Source organism: Natator depressus, chromosome 3 (assembly GCF_965152275.1).
Source record: "Natator depressus isolate rNatDep1 chromosome 3, rNatDep2.hap1, whole genome shotgun sequence".
Lineage (NCBI taxonomy): Eukaryota > Metazoa > Chordata > Testudines > Cheloniidae > Natator > Natator depressus.
The window spans coordinates 121105535-121124202 of NC_134236.1; the positions used below are offsets into that span (position 1 = coordinate 121105535).

At 43.5% G+C, this 18668-nt stretch overlaps 1 protein-coding gene across 1 annotated transcript; it reads right to left on the reverse strand.

The window, feature by feature from the left end:
- Positions 1 to 841: 841 nt before the first annotated feature.
- Positions 842 to 15750, reverse strand: SOD2 (superoxide dismutase 2). Its single transcript, XM_074948703.1, has 5 exons — positions 15612 to 15750; positions 13059 to 13261; positions 6294 to 6410; positions 3058 to 3237; positions 842 to 1385 (listed from the first exon to the last, which is right to left on the reverse strand). The coding sequence occupies exons 1-5, from the start codon at positions 15638 to 15640 to the stop codon at positions 1240 to 1242; spliced, it is 675 nt and encodes a 224-aa protein (XP_074804804.1). The 5' UTR covers positions 15641 to 15750; the 3' UTR covers positions 842 to 1239.
- Between the last annotated feature and the right edge of the window lie 2918 nt (positions 15751 to 18668).

Consider the following 18668-nt stretch of genomic DNA (forward strand, 5'->3'; position numbering starts at 1 on the left):
TATCTATTTTCAGAAAGATACCTTGAAGAACGCTTATTTTATCAAGATAGTAGAGGCCAAACATTGCATCTTTAATTGATTTTAAAGCCAATTAATTACCCCATGTACTGTATTAAAAAAAAATGCAGAGCGCACAAAGCATAGCAGTGCCCACTTGGCCTGCATCATGCATCCTCAGAGGCCAAGGAAGTTTGTTGTGATGCCTGTTGCATGTAGGTAGCTTGGTGGTCCCTTTGTGCTGCAGCTGAAGAGAAAAGTATCTGGACTCACTTTGACTAAGTTGCATTACTATGGATTCAGTTATTGGATTTTTTTATTTTTCTTTATGGCAACATAAATAAGATACATACATTTCTACTTGAATACTTAAGTGCAACAAGGAATTAAGTTAGATCAATAAGCATCAGAAAACATTCAGTAATCGGATTATCATCACTTGCTGTCAATTATATTTCCGTGTGGAACAGAGCGCAGCTGTGGGGAAATACTTCTATCTTCACTGGCTCCTAAATAAAGGGACCCAAACTCATACACTGAAGCTTTAAGAGCATAATGAATCCCCATATCCAAGTGAATTAAGTGTCCTACCACTCCCCATTCAATGCAGTCTTTTTTTTCCTTTCCTTTTCTTTTTTTTTTTTAAAATGCTTGCTACTATCACTTTCTAAAGGACGCTCCCTGGCACTGCATATTTAACTTTTAATAGTTATTTTGAGAATCACTTTTGCCTTTGAAATCATTAAATGCTTTTGGAAACTAAGTTTTCCTAACAATCTGTGCAAGTATTGTGAAATGTATTGGTATGTCATTTATTAATAATTAGCACTTTTATAGTGCTTCATATGTAGCTATTCCTCACAAAGCCACTGTGATGTAGATTAGCTTGGTTTTCCCTTCTGTAGTAAAGGACAATACTAGAGACATTCATAAGTTCACTGTTATCAAATACAGGGAAGTTCAGTAGAACCAGAATGAAATTTTAAGAGTTCTATCCCTACAAAGAATTAGAGAATTGTTTCTACTTGTTGCACAAGAGTTTAAAGCTTTAAGTCTATGTGTAAATACCTTTCACAGAATTAGACAAGCAACACTTGGCTTGATTGCAAATGTTTTCATTGGATGCATTAAAGTGTTTTCAGCAGTGGATCGACTCATTAACAAACCAGTAAACACACCTCTACAAAAATGATTTCAGAGTAGAACTGGTGCTCTTGTAATAGTCTGTGTGAGACCTCCACTTTATTTTTTGCAAGCTGTGTATCTTGCTGATACATTCTCCCAGTTGATCACATTCCAGATAGCTTTTAGATAGTCAGGTCTAACATTTTTATACTGAAGATAATAAGCATGCTCCCACACATCAATTCCTAGCAAAGGAATAAGACCTAGAGAAGAGAAAATAACTTTGTGAGTCTATGAAAATATTTTCAGATGAATAAGAAACATTTCAAAACCCTACTTCAGAATATTTCCAACTATATTATTCTTAATTTCCATAACATTTAAAGACAACAATGAACCCTCCAGCACACAGGTGCACATTGCCAGATCTTATACAGCTGCTTCACATAAAAGAGGAAGTGCAGTAGATGATTTTATGATACACAGCTATGAAAACACCCAACCCTGAGAGAATGATCGAGTTCTAAAAATAAAGTTCTGAACTGGAAAAACTGCCTTAAGGAACGCTGTTACTGGAAAATACTCTGCTGTGGTGCAACAATAATCATACTTCTCGAAACTGTGCTTATGTAATGTTCCACTCTAATGAATGTATTTTGTGCCTTAAAACATATTAAACACCTGATTTCGTTACTTATATCCTTGTTTTTGTGAGATTAAGGATTAGGAAACCCCAACAAGGAATTGCAACTGAATCCAGCTAAAAAGTCTTTGCAGTTGCTAATCCACAGAGATTCAGTTCATCCCCTGTATTGTGTTCTACATAGGTTCTTGTATGGCCCTCAACACCACAGTATCTGAGTGCCTTCCAAAAGTCCATTAACTGATGTGATTAACAACTGTCATGTGTGGTTTGTTCTCTCTCTAGAGCCATGGAGGAAGTTTGCAGAGTTTTTGCATTGGGATGGGAGGGAGAGACGGACAATAAGAGAAACCATCAAAAATTATGCACCTTGTTAGATGTACTGTGGTATCGTCCCTCAGCAGTGCAGTCTGAATCCAACTGGCTCAACTGCTACCATCACAGCACAGAGTCAAATAAAATCTGCACCCATGGCAAATCAGACATCTTTTAAAAGGGGTCAGGTCCAACATTTTGCTGTTGGCTTATCCCTGGCTGAGAAATCTTTAAGGGCCATCTCTTGTTGACAAGATATCTGTCGTTAGCATATACCTTCCCTAGTTGTCGTGATTCAAAGAAAGGTAAGTGTCATTTTAGGTTTTAACATATGCCCCAGTGTGCCCTGTCAATGTCAGTAGGTTTAAAAATAAAAATGGTGTGATTGTAAAGAGGAGAGGTTTCTCTCCCCTCTGTTGTGAGACAAGCCTACACACAGGAGAAGTTAATTATACACACAGTGCTGTCAAACACACAGAATAAACAAAACAGTTTAATCTTCCACTTATAGGTGATATTAAGTGTTGTTTGCAAAGAGAGGCAAAAAGTTTTCAGATGAAGGCAATTTTTAAGTTGATGCCTCTTAAAATTACTCTCTCCAAAGAGGAAACCTTATGAGCAACCCTCCCATCATCCATGAAAGCTGAAGTCCCTGTACAGCTGAAAATTCATCCTCCATCCATCTTCCTCCTCTCCCTGTCCACCGAAGCTAAGATTTTAACCCCCACCCTCCATATATTCTCCAAAATTTATAAGCGGTTCTTCACAAGTGTTAGGTTTAAAAAGGATATTACTACTTTTCATCATTTTTAATAAAGATACAGGCACATGCAATCTCTCTCTAGCCATATTTACATAGCAAGAAAAAGATGCATGTATTAAATAGCCCTTTCAAGTTGCTGCTGCAGCTACTTTCCTCATAAATACACATAACAGTTTGTGGTTTCTTTCAAAGATCTTTTAAAAACAAAACTAACCTGTTGTTCCTTGCAGAGGGTCTTGATTGTAACAAGCAGTGACCTGCAGGCGGCCTTGGTCCTGGTTAAAACCAAGCCACCCCCAGCCTGAGCCTTGAACACCAACCGATACTGCCGTCAGCTTCTCCTTGAAGTTTCCAAAGGAGCCAAAGTCACGCTTGATGGCTTCCATCAGTTCCCCTTAAATTTATATTTAAAAAAAAACAACAAAAAACACACACCACACTTTACACTATTTTCCAGCGGACATCAAGATTTAATTTTTGAAGTCAGAGAGAGGCAGAGGCAGTTGGCTTCCCTCTCTCCAATTTTTCTGAGAAAGGAAAAAATTAATTCTGAACAGATCTTATGCATTAGTATTTTATATAGATACTCCAGTTTAAAAAGAAAGCAGAAAGGAAAAAAATCTCAGCAAAGTGCAATAATCAATGTAAAGGTACTATCATGTTCTTATCCAGTATTTATAATGCTAAGGAGCTTGTGTGTTTGTCAGTCCACAGCAGAATGAACGGCTGGGTGACGGGGAGTGTTATTTGAAGAGTGCTAGATAGTTTGACTTGAAAGTATGCAAGACAAGTATCCTTATAAACTTCCCCACTAATTGCACCTCTGATGCTCACTGATGACCAGGTGCCAGCTCATGCCAAGGTCCCCACACCTCAACTGAATACTGACAAATACATAGCTGAATCAGGCTGGCTCCCCCGTGGTAATGTTAAAATAGGCATGAGAATGATAAGAACGTGTTTAGGCTTTACTGAATGTTTGTGAGCTGCAGCACGCAGTTAGTAATATCACTAACATCTGTATCCCATATTGTAAGGTAATATTTGAGCAGTTGTAATATAACCCTCTGTAACTAACATAAGAATAGTCATACTGGGTCAGACCAACGGTCCATCAAGCCCAATACCCTGTCTTCTGACACTGCTCGATACCAGATGCTTCAGAAGGAATGAACAGAACAGGGCAATTTATTGAGTGATCAATCCCCTGTCATCCAGTCCCAGCTTCCAGGAGTCAGAAGTTTAGGGACACCCAGAGCATGGAATTGTGCCCCTGACCATCCTGGCTAACAGTCGTTGAGGGACCTGTCCTTCATGAACTTATCTAATTCTTTTTTGAACCCAGTTATAGTTTTGTCATGACCTACTCTCTTCCCTAGCCGCTTTGTCTAACTTCAACTGTAGACTCTTTGAGCAAGTGATGCATCTTCTGTACCTGAAGGAGCATGAACTATTCTAGTGCTGTACATAAAGGCTTTAATGCAGCATTGCTAGGTCTTTGCTTAAACTTCCAGGAAAGCATGTTCTAATTATTTCTAACTGAGAAAGCTGCAAGGAGTACAAGATAAGGGGAAGCAGAATTAAGGCAGACTTTAGACTAAAGTACTTCACAAAGTTCTTGAACACAAGTGAGCCTGAACTGTATTATTCAAGCTTAGCCTCAGTGACACATTTACTCCCCCCTTCTGGTTTCTCAATTCCATAGTGGAAATTCTGAATTTTCTAATTTTTTTTTGTAGTTCGAAGACAAAGAAGAACTAGCAAACACTGAATCATAGAACTATAATTTTAATGAGAGGTTATGATGTTAAACTACAGCCCTATATATAATGGATAAGGATATGATTCTGTCATAGAGGTTGCAGATTCCACGACTTTCCAGGACCTCTGTGACTTCTTCCGCAGTGGCAGGGTTGATGCAGCTGTCAGCCCCAGGGCAACTAGAGCAGCAGCCCCAGAGCTGAAGCAGCGGCCAGGATTGGGTCAGCCCCCCGTGGGGCTGGAGCAGCAGCGGTCAGCCCCTTCCACAGAAGCAGTGGCAGGGGTAAACCAGCTGCCGGAGGTCAGCCCTCAGCAGCACTCTGACTGTTAGTTCCCCCCCCCACATACAAACCCCCAGGGTATTCTTAGTAAGAGTCAGGGACAGGTCACGAGCTCCCATGAATTTTTGTTTATTGCCGGTGATCTGTCCCTGACTTTCACTAAAAATACCCGTGACAGAATCTTAACCTTCACAATGACTCTTCAAAGCATGTTAACTACTTCACAGCAACAACAAATGCCTAGTTTCTACCAGAGAAAAACTGAAGTAGTTATGTACTATCGTGAACCCCAGAGATTGAAAGAACTGACACGTCCACTCAAAACACTTTGATTTTACATAAAAACAAAATTGTTAATTTTTTGGGAGGGCTGGGGGAGAATCACCTTCGTCTAAAGCCTCCTTCATGTTCTTCTCCAGTCCTTTTCTACATGGTCCCCAATATCTTTAACTGCCTCCCTGTCATAGTCTATAGCACAGTGATTCTCAACTAGGTATGTGTACCTCTAGGGGTACGAAGAGGTCTTCCAGGGGGTATGTCAACTCATCTTAACCTCGGAGTCGCAGGACGGGTTTAGGGCGTTGCAAGTGCAAGACTGGCATTGGAGGGTGGCAAGCAGGGCAACTACCTGGGGCCCCACATCACAGGGAGCCCTGCAAAGCTAAGTGACATGCTTCAGCCCTGGGCAGCAGGGATCAGGCTTCAGACTCCCAAAAGAGGTACAGTAGTCTGGAAAGGTTGAGAACCACTGGTCTATCATACCTCTACACTTTCCTTCTTTAAAACTGCACTTCTTCCATGAGGTCTTTTAAAGCTTTAAAGCTAATGAGTCAGGTCAATGACACAGCCCAATCCAACTCCTGGAATGGCTGATTTTTGTTACCTGTTTTTTCTTTCCATGGATTGCAGGGCATTCAACACTAATCTAGGTCTTGGAGACTTTTATTACATTATCACAGTTTCGGGTGGTTAATTTCTTCCTCCATAGTCAATCAATAAAATAAAAGGTTAATGAATTTTACAGCGGCATCATCATAACAACGGCAGCTTTTATACTGTGAACAAATATATAGCTACCTATGTAACCAAATCTGTCTTTAGAAAAAGACTAGTCTCATGCTCAGTAAAGCTCTATTTTAGAGTGTATGCAAAAGATTAGAACACTATTAATTATAGGTATTACAGGAGCCTCTAAAGGTCTTGATCAGGATCCGGGCCCCATTATGTTAGGTGCTGAGCAGACACACTAGAAGACTGCCAATTTGGAAGGATCTTAATTTTTCAAAGTCTTTTACCTTTTAAGTGACAAACTACATACAAGAGATTTCTCTGCAGGCCACAGTTTGTCACAATTAATTCTATTTGTTAATGCTGACATATCAGTAAACCATCAAAAATGAGTACGAACCTTGAGGCTCTCCTCCCGCATTAGGAGAAAGGTTTGTCCAGAAGATGGTGTGGTTGATGTGACCACCACCATTGAACTTTAGTGCAGGCTGAAGAGACACCTGAGCTGTAACATCACCTAAAGACACACAAGATCAACAGAATTAAATGGAAGAAAGTGTTGCCACAGTGATGAATAAAGTAAGCACTGTTCATACCAAGATAAAAGCTGAACTATAGTATAGTGCTGTAACAGGTTATTAAAATTTGGGAGAAAGTCAGTTTGTGGCATTTGTGCTCACCACTGTAAACCGTATTCTACACAAAACTGTTTTAACATAGCTCTCTGACATCTTGACACATAATATCTCAATGTTTGGCAACTCTCTGCAATTATCAACTCTGCATCAAAAGACCATGTGCGTTCCTGCACAGGTGTTTACTGGTGTTCTACCATTTGGCTAGATGAGCAGAAGGGGGTAAAATACAGACAGCTTTAGGTTGTAAAACGTACCAAACTCACAAGGGTTTTCTGAATTCATGTCCCTTGCAGATTTCTTTGCTTCCCTGTAGAAAATGACAGGGAAGCCTCAAGAACGGTCATGCATCCTCCACCAGCAGCACGAGCATGTCATTTCCGGCGCCTGGACCAGCTGGTGGAGAGGTAAATCACCGCACAGGGGGATGGGGCTGGGGACACCCAGTGGTGTAATTTTAGTGTTGGGAGTACATTGCCCCCCCTCAAACAAACACTGTCCCCTCCCTCGCCAGCTTCTGCAAGTGCAGAGCTGCCCACGTGAGGGAGCCTGCTGCCCCAGCTGGCTGACTCTGCAGCTAGACATCACCTCCTGGGTCCTAGTGCCAGTCGTTCTCGCCTCCTATGTGTGCTGGGGGGCGGAAGAGGCAGTGGGAAAGGAAGGGGGATGGGATAGGGCAGGGGAAGGGGATGTGGGAGTGGGTAAGGGGGATGAGATGGGGAAGAGAAGGGGATAGGGGAATGAGGGGCCAGCAGGAGCCCCACATGTGGCATCCTCTCTGCGGCGGCAGCTGCAGTTGGGGCTCCCACATTAAGCAGGCCCATTGAACCCCCCCCGATGAGCCCACCCCCCTGCACCTGGACCCCCCAACGAAACCCCCCACACCCAGACCCCCACCCAGCTGCTCCTGACCCCCACTCAGCCGGTGCAGGGTGCTCCCACCTCCATGCAGCCAGTAGCCTGTACTCCCTACTTCCATGCTGGAGCCTCCACATTTATTAACTGACAAATAAAATCTGAAAATTTTTAAAATACTGTGTGCAGAAATTTTAAATTTTTTTGGTGCAGAATTCCCTTACGAGTACTTACTGTATGTAGCATTTACTTTGAGGAATCTAGTGCTAAAGTTGTACTGTATCTGAACCAACTGCTTAAAACAGACATTGAATAAAACAAGGATGGTAGGAGATACAGTTTTGGAAGAACACCTACCGTATCCTTCTGACAGGATATATAAAACAGAATTACAGTTCCATAAAAAAAAAAAAGGGACCTAGTCAAACGTTATTTTCAGACAGACAGTTTGTGTGTATGTATGTATGTATGTATGTATTCCTTCACACCCAACAAGTTAAACTCCAGTTTTCTTCACTTTGTATTTTTCCAGCTGATTTAGCTTGAACTATACAGACTACAGTACATTTAATACATGATCTTTTTTGGAAACCTTGTAGGCAAAAAACTAAGAAGAATCTCTGATTCAATTGTTAATGAACAGCATACTGTGAGCCCCAACTGTTCTGATTAAATCAAGAGTGCAGTGTTTTGTTAAATCCTCTTAATTGAATAACTAACGCTAAAGCATACTATAAGATATCCAGTGTGTTTCATTTCTTTGCGGAAGACAGTCAACGCACATTAATACAACAGTTACAAGTCTGATAAAAATAGCAAGTTTACTTAAGATGTAAAAGTTAAAAAACAGATTTGCTACAGGTTCTTATGTCTCATGTTATAGCTGTATAAAAATTAGTTATTTTTAAATTTTTTTTTTCTTTACATAAAAAGAAAGAGGCATTAAAAGGATTTCACGCTAATATGTTGTCAATATATTTTCAATCAGGGTCACTATCAGAACAACCCATCTAGACTGGGCACTTTGTTCATTAATTCTGCTCCTATTTATATGAGCTAGGAAATTGTCATCATCACACTGAAACACAGTAGGTATTACAAATAGTACCGACAGCACCTCTGAGGATTTGTACGGCCCCTTACACTTCTGCTTTCCTAAGAAAAGAGGTCAACCCAGCACAAGTGAGATATGGAAGCTCACAGCTTGAAAATGGCACAAATCAGGGTGGAAGGATAACTCTCAGCACCTCTTAAGCTCCCTCCCTCAACCTTCTTCCTGACCCTCTCTTCTTACTCAGTTAGGAGTGCCTTTCACCTTACAGGTTGATAACACACTACCTTTGCCTTCTGATGCTAATCTGAGAGGGTGGGATCTCTGGTGCTGCCAAAGCAGTCCTGCTATCCTTTATCCAACAATGGGGCTAAAGCACTGCAAGGAATACCTAGAATGGCACTGAGGAGAGGTGAGTGGAAGAGAAGGTAATTGGCACTCTGCCTATGGTGTTTTGTGTGCGCGCCTGCACACGTGCGCAAACACATATTCTAAAGTAGGAAAACCAGGTATATTCTTACCTTACGTTAGCTAACAGATGGTAATATGAGATAAAATCCTAGTGTAGACAAGACAGTTTGTACTCTTCACATGTGTTAGTAGGTCAAGATAAAGACCGTGGGGGAGCCTGAGGTTTACCTTAACCTGCTAACCCAGGTTAAAACTACAAACTGCTTTGTCTTCACTAGAATTTTACCTCATATTAGTTATCACATGTTAACTAACCGGAGATAAGAACATTCCTTTTTTCCCCTAGTGAAGACAAGGCCACAGCTATACACACAGGCACTGGAAGTTATCCCACTCCACCATGTTCCTCATCCTAGCCATTCAAAACCCTGTTTAGAAAACCGAGGTCAAAACCCAAACAGCCACTTGATAGACTATCATTACGCTGATTTTGCAACCCACTAACAGAGCTGCACGTTATTGTGTGAGAAGCAAAAAATGAATGTACTATAAGCCAGAGGCAAGTCACTATATAACTGCAGTTAATAACCACATACCTCCATTTGGAAGACACTGTATAAGTGCATATGAAGACATGGTCTACACCCTAAAGAACTATTTGTTCAAGGATCTGATCCTGCAACTGGCAAATCCCTGAAATTTTGAGGGGCCAGTTATAGAATCGGGGCCTAAATTGGAAAAAAAAATTAAACTTATCGAAGTAAAATATTCTTATTTTCTGTAGTAAGGACCCAGTTCAGGAAAGCAAGCAGCACGCATTTTACCACTTTCCTGAACTGGGACATAAATCTCTTCAGGTATCTTGTTAATTTAATATTTTTCAAATGAATACAGAACTTTGGAAAGCAGTGTTCTCTAAATAAACAAACATTACATGAGCTATACTTAAAATACTAATTAACAGAGTACAAGATAGCACACACCTACAGATTAACACTTCTTTAAAAATACTACAGTATGTGGTCCAATGTTGAAATGTATTACTAACACATTCTTCTTTAAATATGAGGAAGTTTCATTCTAATTTAAGTTTTCATTCTCAGAAAGGCACGCTTTCGCATATTGCTTATGTTGTTGGGGGTTTATTTTTAAACTAGATGACAAAAATGGAGACTTTGCTCTTTCCTAGCAATGTTTACAAAACTGAACTCTGAAGGACAAAATTCATGCTACTGGAAGTATTGAGTTTATTGGCATTGAAAGCTGTACAAACAAAAATTTACTAACACTGCTGTTCATTAACAAAAAACAACACTACATAGTAGTGAACATTCAGGGTGAACAGAATATATCTGAAAGACTTTTTTTTTAAAAAGGGATAAACCCTGTCTTCTGATACACACATGCAATTCAAAGTGAAGTCAGTGGAAGCTGTGTGTACATATAAGTGCAGTACTTGGTCTGTACCATTAATACCCCATATCGGGAACAGTTTACAATGCTATAGACAGATATCTGCTTATGTAGGAGCCACCAATGGAGACAACAATCCTGCATTCCTTTAGTTACTATGCATTTGTGCAATATAAGCAGTATGTCTGGTTCTTTTCCTATTTATACTTTTCCCTCCTTAATCCTATTTTCTCTAATTCTGCTCTGCAACAAAGCTTTCCTCTGACCACTACTGAAGGGAAAATGCATTGTCTAATCCAGATAAAAGAGGGAACTAAATTCATGCTTCTACTATAGACAACATGCATTTGAAGAAAATGGATCCTAAATGAATAACCTAATTAGTTAAGTACCAAGTGATTTTCAGAAATACCCTGATTTATGTGCGTAAATCCCACTGACCCCTAAAGTGCACCTAAATACCTAGTTATTTTTGGAAATGAATTGTACATACTGATATATGACCATCAAATGACTCTGTACAGTAGTGGATAAAGTTGTCTTCTTTCGTATGGGTTGGGTAGGTAGCAACGACTACAAATTTATATCTAAGTTTGACAGCCAGCACACTGCCGCAGCAGTGAGCTGGTGAATAACCTTCAGGCCCCTGGCAAAAAATGATGAGGACACTCAGATATGACGTGCTCCATCGTTTGTGCCTGGCGACCACAGTCGCATACAGGTGTTTGCCTCATTTTCCATTTAAAGGGGGTTTGTCCACATCTCCCATGATATGTCCTGATGCGATTAAATCTGCACCAGTCTTTCTGACATAAAACAAAATTCAGTGGTTCTTCAACAGGATCAACAACAAGCTGTTTCTACTGAGTGGTCGAAATGCTCCACGTGACTCTCCATTGAGCCTCAGCATCGAAGTTGGGTGTAAGGGTCTTGGTAGAGTTCCATAGAGGGTTGTGGGATTTTAATCTCATCTTTGGCAAATTCTGCAGGTTATGGTGCAGCGGGATTGTCACAATTGCATTGACATGGTTAAGAAAGCGAGCTGCCTGAGCAGTTCTTCTAATCTGTGGAGGCTGGATGTGCGATAGCACCAGGAGCCAGTCACCTGGAGTCGATTTGAACATTTCTGACACTATGCACATTCCATTATTGACTTGAGTGTCAAGGAGTTTAGTGTGACTGATGAGAGACCACACTGGCGCACAATATTCAGCTGAAGAATATACCAAGGCAATTGTGGTTCGTAAGGTCTGTGGACTGGAGCCCCATAATGTTCCGGTCAATTTTCTGATAAGCACAACATGAGACCTGACTTTATCGCAGGTGTTCTCAAGGTGTTATCGAAAGGTCAAACTCTGGTCCAGTGTAATGCCAAGATACTTTGGATTAGCCTCATGGCTGATGCTCTCACCACAGACCTGCACGTCAAGTTTGGTATTAGCTATTTTATTGTTCAGATGGAAAGCAGTTACCATGGGGTTTTTTGGGTTAGGTCTACGTTTCCAGAATTGGAAATAATCAGCCATTGTGCTAAGATCTCAGATTATGGTGCAGCGGACGGGTATGGAGGTTTGTATGCTGAACAGCTAGGGCAATGTCATCTGCATACATAATTTCCTTGACTTTGTTGCTGGTATATCCACGGTGTATAGATTAAAAAGTATTGGGGCCAGGACAGACTCCTGAGGGATGCAGGAGTTAAGAGTTCTTGGTCAATTGATCTAGCTATTAAGGTGTACCTTACAGCAGCACTCTCCAGTCATTGCCGCCAAGAGGTGGATTGTTCACCATCAGTGAATGATGCGGGAGATCTTGAGGAGAAGTCCCTGTCTCCAGACAGTGTCGTATGCCGAGGACAGATCAACAAGGGTGATCCCTGTCTTCAACTTACTATGGAATCCTGCCTCAATGTGGCCAGTAAGTGAAGCTACTTGATCACAGCAGTTCCTCTTCGGGCAAAATCCAGCCTGCTATGCTGGGAGGATGTCTTTGATAATATTAGACAGACTGTGGAGCAGCACCCGTTCCATGAGCTTGCTGGTAGTTGAGGGAGATGGGATGGTAGCTGGCTGCATCCTCTGTGGGTTTCCCACTGTTGCCTGTCACCAGCTTCTTGGCACATCTCCGATTCTATGCACAGCAGTAAAAAGCTCTGCCAGCTATTCCTGTAAAGTGTTAACCAACTACAGTAGCAGAGGTGACTCTCTAGACAGAACACATCTTAAAAATCAGGTGTTCTTTAGAAACACAACAAAAATTGATCTGCCTGGCTAAAGGGAGGTTCACTCATTTTTACCAGTCCAGTACTCTGAAGAACAAGATGTAAGATGCACTTCTCGATATGATTATACTGAAACATATTTGAAAACAGTGCTAACAGTACGTAAGATTATTGCTGCCAACTTTCTGAAACAGAAAACATGCAGCACTGACATTACAGAAAACCAATGCAGAACTTTTTAAAATGTTTATTTTGGCAAACAACAAAATGTGTAATATTGCTATGTATCTAAAGTATTATTAATATTATGCACTTCTATGGAGTTTTTTGGAAAACCTTAAGTTTGAGCCCACTAATAAGTTAAGTCTAACATGCCTGAGAGGAAGGCGGATACTCTAGTATCACCCTTTTATAGGTGGGAAACTTCTGTGTCACAGTTAAGTGATTTTTCTAAGGTCATGACAGTAAGACTGTCGCAAGCTAGGAATAAGACCCATATCTCCTATCAGTCACACGCATTAACTACAAGATAAGATTGTAGTAGCTTTCTTCCCTTCTGTTAACAGCACCCACACATACCTTTTGCCAATGCCTCTTTATATTTCTCCTCTGCAACATTCAGATTATTCACATAAGTAGCATGATGTTTGCTGTGGTGCAGCTGCATGATTTCTGCATTGATGTGGGGTTCCAGGGCACCATAGTCATAAGGCAAGTCAGGAAGAGTGTGTTTTTGCCTGGAGGCCAAACATCCCAAAGCTGCAATCAGCTTTGTGCAACTCCTGGGCGGGGAAAAAAAAATACACTCATCTTATTGAGCAGTCAATATTAAATTATTTTTAAAAAAGCAAATACAGTTACACAAATAATCTCATGTGCCAGATGCTGCCACTCTTACTCTGATTAGTCTCTTACTGTGACAGACTCATAATATCTTGGACAAACTTATGGAATTAAGATAAACTTCACTGAATGAAGTTAAACTTTAATGAATTAGGTTTAATACTTATGAGGTCCAATGTTTTAAAAATCTATAATTGTTTATGGGTCGTTGTAGTATTGTTTGTAACTTTTCTAGAAGACTAATGTAAACCTTGGGGGAAATGTTAGGAATTTCAAAGGACATTTGGGGACAATGCACATAAAGTGGATTTCCTAGGAAATACCTGGGGGTAAGAGGAATCTAAATTATCCACCTTAAATCCATCCTTCTGAAACTGTGCCCTGAAAAAAGAGTCCCAGTGTCTACTATTTACATGCTCCCCAAACTGCATGAAATATGAACTCCACTGTTCATGAGCGTGCTACTTCAGAGCCGAAATTGCTCTGAATTAGTGACTACAAAAGAGACCCCCTTGGGACTCTGAAGGACTCACCATCCAAAACTGGGGGCAAATCTCCGGTAAACTGGCTAGCATATAACTTGGTTCTTTTAATGTTTTTAATCTATTTTCGCTGTCGTGCTTTTACCCAAAGAATAAAAATAGGCTTGCATAGGAAGAACTGTGTAGTAACTTATAACCATAGCAATTGCACTGTTATGTCGTTTAAGAGAAACTAAGCAGGGCTGCTTAGACAAACTGTCTTTGCTAGGAGTAACACAACAAAGGCAGGGAACTGCTCAGCTTGGAAATACCCCCGTCAGAAGGGAGAGCAGATTTCCACCCTAGCGAGGTAACAGCTAGGCAGCTGAATGCCTGAGTGTGGGTGCCCTTGCGGGCCCACAGAGGGCCATAGGGTGCAGCTGCCCTGAACTGTGACACTTCTCAACTTGTCCCATTAATTTCATTGTGATTACTTGTGGCATAAGGTACTTCTTAATGTGAGTAACATTGGTCGAATTCTTCACTATGTAATTAAGGTCCAGACATATAAAGAAGTTAACAACAGTATTGGCAGCCCCAAGCAACCTTTTCACTGCAACTATGGGAGCTAGAAACCACTCTTTTTTAACAAAAGCCAAGATACTTGTGCAATCTCTTGGTTCCAACAGCTACGACTTTAGGAAAAACACCAGCTACAACACAAATAGTGATAAAATCATGAGTTAGCAACATCCAGCTCCCTGATGCTAGGCTACAACAACACAGTCATGTTCGTTCCAGGACTTTAGAGACACAAGATAGGTAAGGTAATATCTTGTATTGGACCAACTTCTGTTGGTGAGAGAGACAAGCTTTTGAGGACCTGAAGAAGAGCTCTAAGTTTGAAAGCTTGTTTCACCAACAGAAGTTGGTCCAATAAAAAGATATCATCTCACCCACCCTTGCTCTCTGATACTAAACAGTTCACACAAAGGAAATAAGATCTGTTCATGGGGGCTTTAAAGTTTGAAGGGCTCAAGCCTCTGAACACCTAAGCATTTGCTTAGATTTACTCACATAAGTAGCCCTATTTAGTTCAAGAAGCCCACACAGCTGCAGAAGCAATTAGAGCCCCAGGGCAGGATGAAGCTGCTGAGAATTAAAAATGATAATCTAATCACAGCCAGAAAAGAACCCCAACCCTTTCCTTGCGCCTTGCCAGCCAGGGTATGTGAGCTGACGGGCAAGGGCTCCAGGCCAGGAAACTTCCCATCGCACTGGGAAGAGAGAAGTGAAGTGGGCCTAAAAATTACTGTATGAACAAACCTCTGGCTACCCGCTGGTCTGGTCCCATGCCAGGGCTGGGGGATATGGGGTGAGAAGAGTGGAGGGCAGCTGAGGTATGGGGGGGGGCACAGCATGGGGATGTAATGAGGTAGGGGGGAGCAGAGCAGGGAGCAGATGGGATTAGGAGGTAACAGGGAAAGGCAGAAGGGGGGGGGGGGTAATGGGGCAGCAAGGGTACCAGAGGCAGAGTAGGGAAATAATGGGGTAGGTGGAGCAGAGTCACGGGGTAAGGAGCAGGTGGGGGGGGGGCGCAGAGCGGGGGGATGGGGGGGCGCAGAGTCACGCGGCAGGGGGCAGAGCGGGGGGATGGGGGGGCGCAGAGTCACGCGGCAGGGGGCAGAGCGGGGGTAACACTCGATTAATGACCCGCCCCGGGACGGCCCCCGAGGGCAGGTCAGACTGACATTGAGACAGCTGCGTTCCCCTCCCGCCGTGCCCTTAGCCGGGCGCCCCAGGGCCGCAGCGCCAAGCGGGCGCTCACCTGCCCCGGGAAGCCAGGCGGCCCAGCATGGCGGAGGCGGAGGCGGTGGCGGGTCCAGGCCGTACCGAGCGCAGCAGGAGGCCGTTCGCTCTCCCGGGGTCGCGAACAAGGCGCCTGCGCCGCCCCGCCCAGGCCCAGCGCGGGGGCGGGGCTGGGGCTCGGGCTCGATCCGGATCCGGGTCAGCGGAGCCCAGCCCGGGTAGGGGCCGGCCGAGCGGCTCTGGGACTGCTCGCCCGCCCGGCCCACACGCTGCTGGGGTCGGACCCGCCCAACCCCAGGCGCCCCGGGGCTCCGCGGAGGCTCCCTGCCTGTAGGGCAGCTCCATGGCGCTGGCCCGGCCGGGGCTTTCGTGGCGCTCCGGACCCGCCACAAACCAAATGGTGCCCGGGGGTGGAGCACCTTTGGCGCCTCCCTCCGGTTGTTAAACTTTTGAATACCTTATTTTTGATTGCGCGTGTAGCCATTTCACGACTTTGAGGCCCGAGCTACGTCCATGATCGAGGCCTGTCATGTACCAGATGATAAATTTGCAGGGAAATGGCGCATCAGAGTAATGAAACAAAAACAGCCCCCCCACCTCCCCAGCATGGCACCCTAGACCAGCCCCACAGCCAAACAAACTCCTGAAAAGGGATGGGGATGAGGGTGTGGGTAGGGAGGATGGAGGTGAAAAGAATGAATGAAGTAACCAGATATGATGGCCTCCAAAATATAATCTGCTCCTATGCAGGTTGGAAATGGGAAAGACGGTCTCTAAAGGGAGGGAGGTCAGCAGGGTGGGGCAGCTGAAGATTTTGGAGGTGGGGATGCTCTGGACCCTTGACCAAACCATCAACATTGTCACTTGGATGAAGAGGACAGATAGGTCATGGTAGCAGTTATGGTAGGTGGTCTTTTCATTTGATATCTCGGCCACCTCTTAGATGGTTCAGAAGGCCTTTGTATGTAAAGACCTGAACCAGATGAGCTCTCTGTGCTATTTGTGACCTGCTAGATTTTCTTTTGTTTGCAGGCATGTATGTGCCAAGGGACCTGAGAATGGGCCTGGAATCCTTCAAAGTATGGAGAGGTTCTTTGGTGGACCTGGAAAAGAGTTTAAATCCATCAAAAGGAAAGTTTTTGGACCTCCCTAGGTATTTTGGACCTCCGTAGGAAACACAGATAGCTGTAGCCCACAGTGAGGCTTTTGCTAGGAGTTGATGCTCAGCTATTATGGACTTGACCTGGTCACAGTGTTCTGCAGGGAGGTGCTCAATAAAATGATTGGATTTTTCACAACGACTGTGGTTGTATTTCATCATCAGCACTTATTAATTTGCAATCCAAATTGCAGGGTTGCTGAAGAATAGCTCTTGGGACGCAATTGGTTGCATTGCTTTTGGTCTTCATCATAGGGTATAGAATCATAGTATATCAGGGTTGGAAGGGACCTCAGGAGGTCATCTAGTCCAACCCCCTGCTCAAAGCAGGACCAATCTCCAACTAAATCATCCCAGCCAGGGCTTTGTCAAGCCTGACCTTAAAAATATCTAAGGAAAGAGGTTCCACCACCTCCCTAGGTAATGCATTCCAGTGTTTCACCACCCTCCTAGTGAAAAAGTTTTTCCTAATATCCAACCTAAACCTCCCCCACTGCAACTTGAGACCATTACTCCTCGTTCTGTCATCTGCTACCACTGAGAACAGTCTAGATCCATCCTCTTTGGAACCCCCTTTCAGGTAGTTGAAAGCAGCTATCAAATCCCCCCTCATTCCTCTCTTCTGCAGACTAAACAATCCCAGTTCCCTCAGCCTCTCCTCATAAGTCATGTGTTCAAGTCCCCTAATCATTTTTGTTGCCGTCCGCTGGACGCTTTCCAATTTTTCCACATCCTTCTTGTAGTGTGGGGCCCAAAACTGGACACAGTACTCCAGATGAGGCCTCACCAATGTCAAATAGAGGGGAACGATCACATCCCTTGATCTGCTGCAATGCCCCTACATATACATCCCAAAATGCCATTGGCCGTCTTGGCAACAAGGGCAAACTGTTGACTCATATCCAGCTTCTCGTCCACTGTAACCCCTAGGTCCTTTTCTGCAGAACTGCTGCCAAACCATTCGGTCCCTAGTCCGTAGCAGTGTATGGGATTCTTCCGTCCTAAGTGCAGGACTGTGCACTTGTCCTTGTTGAACCTCATCAGATTCCTTTTGGCCCAATCCTCTAATTTGTCTAGGGCCCTCTGTATCCTATCCCTACCCTCCAGCGTATCTACCTCTCCTCCCAGTTTAGTGTCATCTGCAAACTTGCTGAGGGACCAATCCACACCATCCTCCAGATCAATTATGAAGATATTGAACAAAACCGGCCCCAGGACCGACCCTGGGGGCACTCCACTTGATACCGGCTGCCAACTAGACATGGAGCCATTGATCACTACCCTTTGAGCCCGACAATCTAGCCAACTTTCTATCCACCTTATAGTCCATTCATCCAGCCCATACTTCTTTAACTTGCTGGCAAGAATCCTGTGGGAGACCGTGTCAAAAGCTTTGCTAAAGTCAAGGAACAACACGTCCACCGTTTTCCCCTCATCCACAGAGCCAGTTATCTCGTCATAGAAGGCAATTAGATTAGTCAGGCATGACTTCCCTTGGTGAATCCATGCTGACTGTTCCTGATCACTTTCCTCTCCTCTACGTGCTTCAGAATTGATTCCTTGAGGACCTGCTCCATGATTTTTCCAGGGACTGAGGTGAGGCTGGCAAGCCTGTAGCTCCCAGGATCCTCCTTCTTCCCTTTTTTAAAGATGGGCACTACATTAGCCTTTTTCCAGTCGCCCGGACCTCCCCCGATCGCCATGAGTTTTCGAAGATAATGGCCAATGGCTCTGCAATCACATCCGCCAACTCCTTTAGCACTCTCGGATACAGCGCATCCGGCCCCATGGACTTGTGCTCGTCCAGCTTTTCTAAATAGTCCCGAACCACTTCTTTCTCCACAGAGGGCTGGTCACCTCCTCCCCATGCTGTGCTGCCCAGTGCAGTAGTCTGGGAGCTGACCTTGTTCGTGAAGA

Bases quoted from the DNA above. Each gene is read 5' to 3' on its own strand.
- SOD2 (XM_074948703.1), bottom strand. From the start codon at position 15,640: ATGCTGGGCCGCCTGGCTTCCCGGGGCAG. The intron at 13,262-15,611 runs GTGAGCGCCCGC...TTCCCCGCCCAG, and splicing joins CGCCTGGCTTCCCGGGGCAG to GAGTTGCACAAAGCTGATTG. The intron at 6,411-13,058 runs GTATGTGTGGGT...GTGTGTCTTTAG, and splicing joins TAAAGAGGCATTGGCAAAAG to GTGATGTTACAGCTCAGGTG.